We start from the raw sequence: 9299 nt of genomic DNA, 5'->3' as shown, positions 1-9299 counted from the left end.
CACACACACACACACACACACACACACACACACACACACACACACACACACACACACACACACACACGCACTCCCGTCCCCCTATCCATCCCCTCTTCTCGTACAGCGGATGGCTGAGGAAGCCGTGTATCCGCTGAACAAGTCGCTCAACGCGTCGCAGCTGGGCGCCGTCGCGTTTGCGCTCCAAAGGCCAGATATCGCTGTCATCCACGGGCCCCCAGGTCGGAAGTAGTGGTGGTGATGGTGATGGTGATGGTGATGGTGATGGTGATGGTGATGGTGATGGTGATGGTGATGGTGATGGTGGCACTCGTTGTGGCTTGTGTGTGTGTGTGTGTATTGTGTGTGTGTATTGTGTGCTAGCGCCCCTCATGTACACACACACACACACACATACATACACACACATACATACATATGCACCCACGCCCACATCTACACATCTACACAGGCACGGGCAAGACGACGACGGTGGTTGAGCTGATTCTGCAGCTTGTGAAGCGCGGGCAGAAGGTGCTGGTTGCCGCAGCATCGAACATGGCCGTGGACAACCTGGTGGAGCGCCTCATTGCCTTCAACGCAAACGTTGTTCGCATCGGCCATCCATCGCGACTGCTCCACTCCGTGAAGGACCACAGCCTTGACAGTCTTCTCAGCTCTTCCGAGGACATGGACATTGTTCGGTGCGCTTGATGTGACCGTGGGTGATACTTGAAGCGCTGCTTGTAATGTGTTGGAAGTCCCAACGCATGTGTCGGAGGTTCCAACACACACACACACATACACATACACAGACATACATACACACATGCACGTCAGCTCACGATCTCTGTGCTTTCGGCTTCCCTCAGCGGCATTTACGAGGAAATTGCGGACATCCGGAACAAACGTCCGTCAAAGCGCCAACCAGGCGCGCGCGCAGCCCAGTTCCAGGCGCAACGCGACATCAAAGACCTCCGTGCGTGCATGCGTGCGCGCGCATCAGTGGTTGTTCGTTTGTTTGTTCGCTTGTGTGTGTGTATGTGTGTGTGTTCGTGCGTGCGTGTGTTTGCACACTTCGGTCATGTTTCCGGCCTTCTGCATGGCTTCTGACCCTCCAGTGCCCCCTCGTTCGCTTCGCCACCATCAGGGCGCGATGCGCAATCTCGTGAGTCGCGGCTGCTGCGGCAGATGCTCACGTCCGCCGATGTCGTGTGCGGAACAACGACGACCGTCTGCCCCACTGGCGTCCTCAAGAACATCCCCAAAGGTGACCAAACAGCCAACACGGGCTGTCCTGGCTGCTGTTGTTTCGCTGGACATGATTGCTACTCTGCATCAATCATATGTTCGTGTGTGCTTTGGACTCCACATCACCTTGCCAGTCCTGCTCTGCATCCATCTGCCGTGCTCACACCCAGCTGTCACAGGCATCTCCACCACCACGTTCATCCTTATTCACACATGTCCACCATCCCCCTTTCAGAGCACTTTGACGTCGCTGTTGTGGACGAGGCCGGACAGGCGCTGGAGCCTGCAGCGTGGGCGGCCGTCATGCAGGCCCCAAGGTCCCGTGGTGGTGGTGGTGGTGGTAGTGTGGTAGTAGTGGCGGTTTCGTGTGGCCAAGTGGGGAAACAAATCCAGTCATTCCAACCCACTTACACACACACACACACACACACACACTCACACTCACATACACACATACTCACATACACACACACACTCACACACTCACATACACTCCATGTCTTGTTCCCCCAAATTGCGCGCCCTCCACCCCCCTCAAACCACACATGTACACAACACGGAGCAGGTGCGTCCTTGCTGGCGATCATTTCCAACTGCCACCCACGGTCATGTCTGCAGCGGCAGTCGCGTCTGGTCTGCCCATAACACTCCTGGAACGCGCCGTCAACATGTTTGGGGACTCTGTCACACGCATGCTGGACACCCAGGTGCAGCAGCGTGGTCGTTGGAGCTGTTGTTCTCTGCTGCTTTTGGGCTTGGGCTGTGTTGAGCGGGTTGGCGTATCGTTTAGGTTGCTGGCGTCATTGTTGTTGCTGTGCATCGTCTGCGTGGGCGTTCGTGAGGTTCCTTTGGTCCGTGCTGCTCACGTCAATCACTACCGCCGCCACCGCTACGACCACGCCCATGACAACGACCACCGCCACGATGACCTACCTCCGCCATTGTCAGTATCGCATGCACGCTGCGATCCAGTCGTGGTCGTCGGCGCATCTGTACAACTCGCAGCTGCACCCGGCCGACCAGGTCGCCGCGCACCTCCTAACACAGCTCGATGGCGTCACCGATACAGAGGTGCGGACTGTGCTGGCAGTTGTTGGTGGCCAGCATGGTGTCATGTCAATTTCGTGTGCTCGCTCGCGTCTCATTGTACTGGGTGACGTCACAGGTTTTCTTCTGTCTGCTTCACACGCCATAACCAAGTATCACCCACTCACCATCACCAACCACTACCACCAACCACCAACCACCACTTCAGACGACGCGGGTGCCGCTTGTGTATGTGGACACGGCGGGCAGCGGTGCGCACGAGTCATCCGGGGAAGATGATATCTCAAAGTGCAACGAGGTGATGCAAAGGCGCAGCGTGCACTGTTGTGCTGTGTGTGTGTGTATGTGTGTGTGTGTGTGGTAGTTCGTTGTGTGTGTGTGGTAGTTCGTTGTGTGTGTGTGTGTGGTTGTTTGCCACGTTTGTTGTGTGTGCTCTCTTCAGAGCCACCCTCTCACACGCGTTCCGCTTGTTTTGTTGGTACCAGGGCGAGGCAATGATCGTGGTTGAGCACGTGTCCTCTCTTCTGTCTGCTGGCGTTCAACCAAAGGATATTGGCGTCATCACCCCATACAACCTCCAGGTAAATGCACACACACACACACACACACACACACACACACACACACACACACACACACACACAAGAGCTGCGATGAAGGTTGTGCGCGCCGCCCTTGCTTTGCCCATAACACACACACATACACACACACATATACACATATACATACATACACACACAAACATACATACACACACATATACACATATCCATACATACACACACATACACACATTCACACGCACACACACCACAGGTTGAGAAGGTGCGCGGGCTGCTGAGTGCACACAGCGGCGACGCGTCCGGTGTTGAAGTGTCATCTGTGGACGGATTCCAGGTGAGCACACGCTGGTGCTGCTGTTGGCCGTCTCCTCACAGCTGCAGGGCCATAGTGCGCGCTTGTTTGCTCATTTTGCCGCTGTCTTAGTCATTCACCAACACCTGTTGCATGTGTGTGTGTGTGTGTTGTACACGAAGGGTCGGGAGAAAGAGGCGATTGTCATCTCGCTCGTGAGATCGAATGATGAGCGGATTGTTGGATTTCTCAGAGACTTCCGCCGCATCAACGTCGCCGTCACCCGCGCAAGGTGCGCTGGCGCGCGCGCGTGTGTGTCTATTGTGTGTGTGCGTGTGCATGTGCAATATGTGACATGAACCCGATATGTTGTCTCACATCCCCGTGCTGTTGTTGTCACATTACGCTGTTTGCACCAGGCGCCACTTGTGCATTGTGGGCGACAGCAACACCATCACTGCTGACGAGCACATGGATTCCTTGGTCAACTATCTCAACGCGCATGCCGTGGTGCGTACCAGCCTCTCCGATTTGTTTGTTGTCACCTCCAGACATCTTTCTCATTTGTTCCACTCGCTCTCCTGTCACACTCACTGTCTTATCTCCCACACTCACACTCACACTCACACGCACTCTCGCACGCTCACTGCCTTTGTTTCTCTCACTCATGCACGCACACACATTTACCACACACACACACACACACACACACACACACACACACAACACACGTACGCACACATACACGCGCACACGCACGCACGCACGCACGCACGCACGCACGCCACCACCGCAGCTTCGAACAGTGCATGATTACGACGAGGCACTGGCTGTTGTTGGCGGCCAGCAGCAGCAGCAACAGGGCAAGAAGGGCAAGAAGCCGAAGAAGACGAAAGCACAAAAGGAGGCAGGAGAGAAGGGCAAAGCCGCAGATGCGGACAAAGCGGAACAGAATGTGCTGCGACGAGCCCATTTTGAATCGCAGATCACGGCTTTCCTTCGCGGCAAAGCAATCACTCCAAAGACAGCCATCACAACCACAACCACCACCACCACCACCAGCAGCAGCAGCAGCAGCACCGGCACAGCGCGTTCGACCACGGCTGTCGTGGAGGGAGATGCGCTGGTGTTTCCGCCGTCTCTATCGTCATATGAGCGCATGCTCGTGCACGACATCTGCAGCGATCGTGGACTTGAGCACGAGAGTACGGGGGAGGGGCGAGGCAGGCGTGTTGTTGTTCGCCGGCCAATGAAGAAAGGGAAGGGTGATGATGCAGAAGATCAAGGGAAGGAGGCCAGCGCACGTGGTGGTGATGGCGCAAGTGGTGATGTTGACGATGACGATGATGATGCCGTGGTGAAGAGGCGACTGGGCCGAAGAGCGGTGAAGCAGCAGGCGCCGTCGGTGGAAGTAGGGTGTGACCATGTTGGCGACGGTGCTGATGGTGACGATGGCAAGGGCGAGGACGATGGTGCTGTTGCGTCCGCAGGAGCAGCTGGTGCGACCATACGACACATTCTGGGCGGCGATGAAAGTCAGGAGGAACAGAAGGCCACTGGAGAGAGGGGCGTCAAGCAGCAGTCACGTGATGACGAGCTGACAACCAAAGGCAAACAGCAGCAGCAGCAGCAGCAGCAGCAGCAGCAGCAGCAGCAGCAGCAAGGAGAAGGGGAGACGGAGATTCAGCGACTGTTGCGAGAGCGACGGGAGCGATTGCAGGCGGAGCGGGAGGAAAGATTGCAGAAGCAGAAAGAGCAAGCACAGCAGCAGCAGCAGCAGGGCGGGAAGAAGGGGAAGAAGAGCAAGAAGAATCAGCAGAAGAGCAGTGGTAGCTCTCGCGGATACAAGCTTGGTGGTGCATCGTCGTCGTCATCATCGTCATCAACGCCTGCTGCCACTGCACGGCGACGGCAGCAGGTATTTTGTGTGTGTGTGTGTGTGTGTGTGTGTGTGTTTATTGCGCCGTGCGAACACTTGCACTCGGTTGTTTCTCCTTCACTCACATATGAACACACACACACACACACACACACACACACACACACACACACACACACACACACACACACACTCGCGCGCGCGCAGGGCGGTGCTGTGGATGTGGATGCGCTCGCTGCTGCAATTGAGGACCCCAACATGATGCAATCCGACCTGGATCGCATGCTTCCGCACGAGAACCGCGTGCAGCGAAACCCATTTATCGACGCCGCTGCGTACGTGCGTGCAGGCAACATTGAGCGCGGGCCCAAGCGCCATCCAACCAAGGCCGACGTCAAGCGCGACCAACTCAAGAAGTGCGTCCTTCATGCACGTGTGACCGTGTGAACTGTATGGTGCGCACACGATACATTTTCCTCAATTTAATTGATCATGACCTCAGCTGTCAGAGTTTGGACGTTTGTCTCATCAACCCCTTGCCACCCGCCCACACTAAAACAGTACTTCTTTCTCCCTCGCTGACATTTACGTATTCCTGTGCTTGTACTTGTTGTATCCCTTGCTATGTGTATCTGTGTGTGTGTGTGTGTGTGCTTGTGTATCTCAACAACAGGAAACTGCAGCAGAACATTGGCGCCAAGTCCTCCACGCGAAAGCCAAAGGAACCACAGCAGGGAACCAGCAGTGGCACTGGTGGAAGTAGCGGCAGTAGTCGTGGTGGTAAGAGGGGCAGAGGCCGGGGAAGGAGGAGGAAGTGAAGCTGATGGGGAGGTGGATGAAGGTGCCGCGACGATGAAGCAACGTGTCGTAGTTGCGTGTATTTGCAAGGTAGCGAGGAGAGGGAACACAGTCAAAGAGTAACACAGCGACCAACTGTTGGGCACTGTGCTAAATCCAACGCATACATAACTAACGGACGAACGAGCAAGCAGGAACCCGGGTGCAAGGTTGGCGCATAAAACAAACACAGAAAGAGCAAGTAAAAGGGGGGATGGGGGATGGAACCAACAGACATCATCAGGTAGGGAGGGGGTGGAACAGGTGTGGTCGCAACAACAACAACAACAACAACAACAACAACAGCAGCAGCAACAGCAGCAGCAGCAGCATCCAACACTCAGCGTCAACACATAACGATCACCATCTTATCACGACAAGACACAATGGCGAGGAGCGAGGAACACGATTGGCAACACCACGCCATGTTCTTGGAAGCTTTGTTATGAAGCACTTGCGCGTGGGCACTCGACATGACGTCACGCAACATGCGACATTACACACCACAAGTGTGAGAAGTCATACGCTAGACCGTACGACATTCCACGCCACAGGTGTGAGATGTCATACGCTAGACCGTGCGACATTACACGCGCGCAATTTGCAACGAGTGAAGGACATATTTGACGGAGCGCAAAGTCGGGTCCTTTTTCTCCATCAAAAGTGCCTTTTTCTCCAATACTTCGTCTGCCCTTGTAACCCATCCCCCCAGTCCCTCTTGCTGCGCCCGTTTTTGATCTTGTCGCTAACAGTAACTCGCTTCTCTCTCCTCCTTCTTTCTTCCCCAAGGGTAGACATGACGTCGACGGTGCTGTTCGTGGGCGGGGTCATCGAGGACGACGACCACATTGTGTATCGTGTCGATGCTGACAAAAGCGAGACCGCCGAGACGCCGGCGCGTCGAGCGAAGCCGTCGCCATCCCCTTCAGAGGGTGAGGCACTGGAGGTCCGACTCAGGCCCCTTGCCAACCTCATCAGCACGCTGCCGTTGCCAGACCTCAAGGCCTTTGCCAAGGCGGGCCTCACAGGCGATGTTGCGCATGCCCGCACACTTCTCGCAAAGGCGCACGATCCCGCCGTGCATGCCCAGGCTCCGCTGGACGCAGCCCTCGCAGCACTTCGCGCGTGCGCTCTTGAAGCTGACACCGTTGTCACCGTGGGCTCCAGCCTCGTGACCATGCAGTCGCTGGAGCCTGGCCTGGCGAATGAGATGGTGGACGTTCTCTGCACGCGTACCTTGTACACTATCCTCGCGCAGAACCTGCTAGCCGCATACATCAACGTTGTGACGGGCGCTGTCCTGTCCACGAGCGTGTTCCACGCCATGCTCAAGCCGCCAGCGTCACAGTCCAAAGCAGCCGTTCCGCAGAGCCAGCTTGAGGCCCGCGTGACCTTCTTTTTGGCCAAGGACGTCAAGCACGGATCGCAGGGTGCCAAGTTTGCCAAGCATACGCAAGCAGCACTGCACTTTCTCGACGAGGAGGGCTGGCAGATTCCAGCGCGCCTTGTCTTCTACTACGTGAATGAAGAGCCCCTGAAACTACCGCAACTCTTTAGCGGCTGGCGCGACATGGACGCAGGCGTCGCTCAGGCGTGGGCAAGGCATGCGCTGCATCACGTCAAGCCCGCCGCCCTCCAGGCCGGGCTGAAGCAACAAGACGGACTCAGCTTTGCTGTGGCTGACTCACGCACCCGCGTCTTCGTGCTTGCTTCGTGGGATACCACTCTGCATGCAAAGGCCAAGGAAGTGCTGGCCGGCATGCCGTCGCAGACCATGTTGGGCCAGGAATGGTCCGAGGCCGTGGTGCCGCCCGTTCCCTCTGCGCCTGTCGGTCTAGAACGGGCACAAACCGTCTCGTCGTTTCGCGTCCGCAGCCCTCCCGTTCCCAAGCCGGCCCTGAAACCTGCAGAGGCGGCACGGTTGGCGCGGCTGTGCTCCGTGTTGCGCGATTGGAGGGACCGCAACTTCGTGGAGACCACGGGACAACTGGACAGCCGCAGCTACGTTGGCCAGGCGCGAACACTGCTCTTTGAGCGCTTGCGCGAAGTTCCCGACGATGGGCAAGACGCTGCCACCCGGCTGTGCGACATTGGCGTCGCGGAAGGGCCTGTGACCAAGCCTCTGTTCGACATGGTCCGGCTGCTGGACGAAGTGGGCATGTGGGGTGGGAGGTCGCTGGCGCACTGTCTGTGGTCCTTCCTCCTCGCCCTCTGGCGGCCCAGCGTGTTGTTGACCCCGCTGGGTGATTCAGACGACCGCACGCCCATGGAAGTCGGCAGCTGCGTGGAGGTGCATGGCGAAGCCGCAAGCGGGCGCTACGTCAAGGTCTTTGCGGAGACAAGTGAGTCCCTCGGGCGCAAGACAGACGGCAATTTTATCGAAGACGGTATCGATGCCCTGTTGCCTCCCAAGCCTGACGGATGCCTGCGACTCTACCATGCGACGAGCCTTAACAGCGTAACAAACATTGTGAGATGTGGCATTAACCTCAACATGTGCCTCGACACATCCGACTTTGGCAAGGGCTTCTACATGACGCCCAACATCGACTGTGCCGTGCACTTCCTTGTTACGGAGGCGCCCCCGGAAAACCATCATCACCCGCGCGCGCTGCTGGTTGTGGATGTTGACCAGACTGGCGTCGACGCCATGCCAGAGCTGCCAGAGCTGCGCGATGGTGGCGCGATCTGGGAATCAGTGGTCAGCACCATGCGAGGGCAGCTTGCTGACAACGCGGTTGAGCCACTCTCTGACCAGCTGGCTGAGAGGCTTGACGCAGCTTCGGTGCTGGTTGGGCCCCTCACAACACGGCAAGAAGGGCGCCGCCACTTGGGTCCGATGAACGATACTGCAGTCAGCTGGGAGCAACGTGCCTTTGTCAAAAGGCGCTCGTGCCGTCTGGTGGACCCGTCCCGCTATCTTGCTGGGATCGAGGACACGCTAGTCCGGGCTCTTCACGTTGTGCGCTTGCTTCCAGCCTAAGCTGAAGGGGGGGGGGGAGGAGTAAGGGGAAGGGCGCATTAATGACACGGAGAGGCTTTGTTTCACTGAAGGGGCTGGACAGTTCCTTCGACCATGTACGTTCTTACGTTGCACTGTTGGACTACTGTTTGTTGTTTCACTTTGATTGAGATGTGGATGTTGGAGTATGTATACTGATGCATGCGTGGGCAAATGTAACGAGACACCACGAGTCAACACTCGATGACTGGTAATCCATTTGCACGTCACCAAGTCATCGTATTCTTGACTTGGAACGTCGTGTTCTGCATTCTCGGCACCTTGTTCGTGTTAATCGTTGTCATGTATCTGAGTCACCAACAATGCGGTTGTGTTTGAACAGACGCGCATGCGGTTTCAATTATGTGTGTGTGTGTGTGTGTGTGTGTGTGTGTGTGTGTGTGTGTGTGTGTGTGTGTGTGTGTGTGTGTGTGTGTGTGTGTGTGTAGA

At 56.6% G+C, this 9299-nt stretch overlaps 2 protein-coding genes across 2 annotated transcripts in view; both read left to right on the top strand.

Moving 5' to 3' along the window:
- Window positions 1-6048, top strand: part of PTSG_00016 (uncharacterized protein) — an 8012-nt gene extending 1964 nt beyond the window's left edge. The window contains exons 7-21 of the mRNA XM_004998515.1: window positions 107-221; window positions 452-683; window positions 852-958; window positions 1130-1249; window positions 1466-1547; window positions 1796-1937; window positions 2179-2301; window positions 2486-2575; window positions 2763-2858; window positions 3094-3174; window positions 3315-3424; window positions 3552-3642; window positions 3929-5050; window positions 5219-5427; window positions 5685-6048. Of these exons, the coding sequence (XP_004998572.1) occupies window positions 107-221; window positions 452-683; window positions 852-958; window positions 1130-1249; window positions 1466-1547; window positions 1796-1937; window positions 2179-2301; window positions 2486-2575; window positions 2763-2858; window positions 3094-3174; window positions 3315-3424; window positions 3552-3642; window positions 3929-5050; window positions 5219-5427; window positions 5685-5829 (2865 nt within the window). The 3' untranslated portion in view covers window positions 5830-6048. The remainder of the gene's footprint in view (window positions 1-106; window positions 222-451; window positions 684-851; window positions 959-1129; window positions 1250-1465; window positions 1548-1795; window positions 1938-2178; window positions 2302-2485; window positions 2576-2762; window positions 2859-3093; window positions 3175-3314; window positions 3425-3551; window positions 3643-3928; window positions 5051-5218; window positions 5428-5684) is intronic.
- A 592-nt stretch (window positions 6049-6640) lies between these two features.
- On the top strand, window positions 6641-9252 carry PTSG_00015 (uncharacterized protein). The gene has a single exon (XM_004998514.1). The coding sequence runs from the start codon at window positions 6645-6647 to the stop codon at window positions 8829-8831; it is 2187 nt and encodes a 728-aa protein (XP_004998571.1). The 5' UTR covers window positions 6641-6644; the 3' UTR covers window positions 8832-9252.
- Window positions 9253-9299: the final 47 nt, after the last annotated feature.

Source organism: Salpingoeca rosetta, assembly GCF_000188695.1.
Source record: "Salpingoeca rosetta unplaced genomic scaffold supercont1.1, whole genome shotgun sequence".
NCBI lineage: Eukaryota > Choanoflagellata > Craspedida > Salpingoecidae > Salpingoeca > Salpingoeca rosetta.
This window is presented reverse-complemented; position numbering and strand designations above follow the sequence as displayed.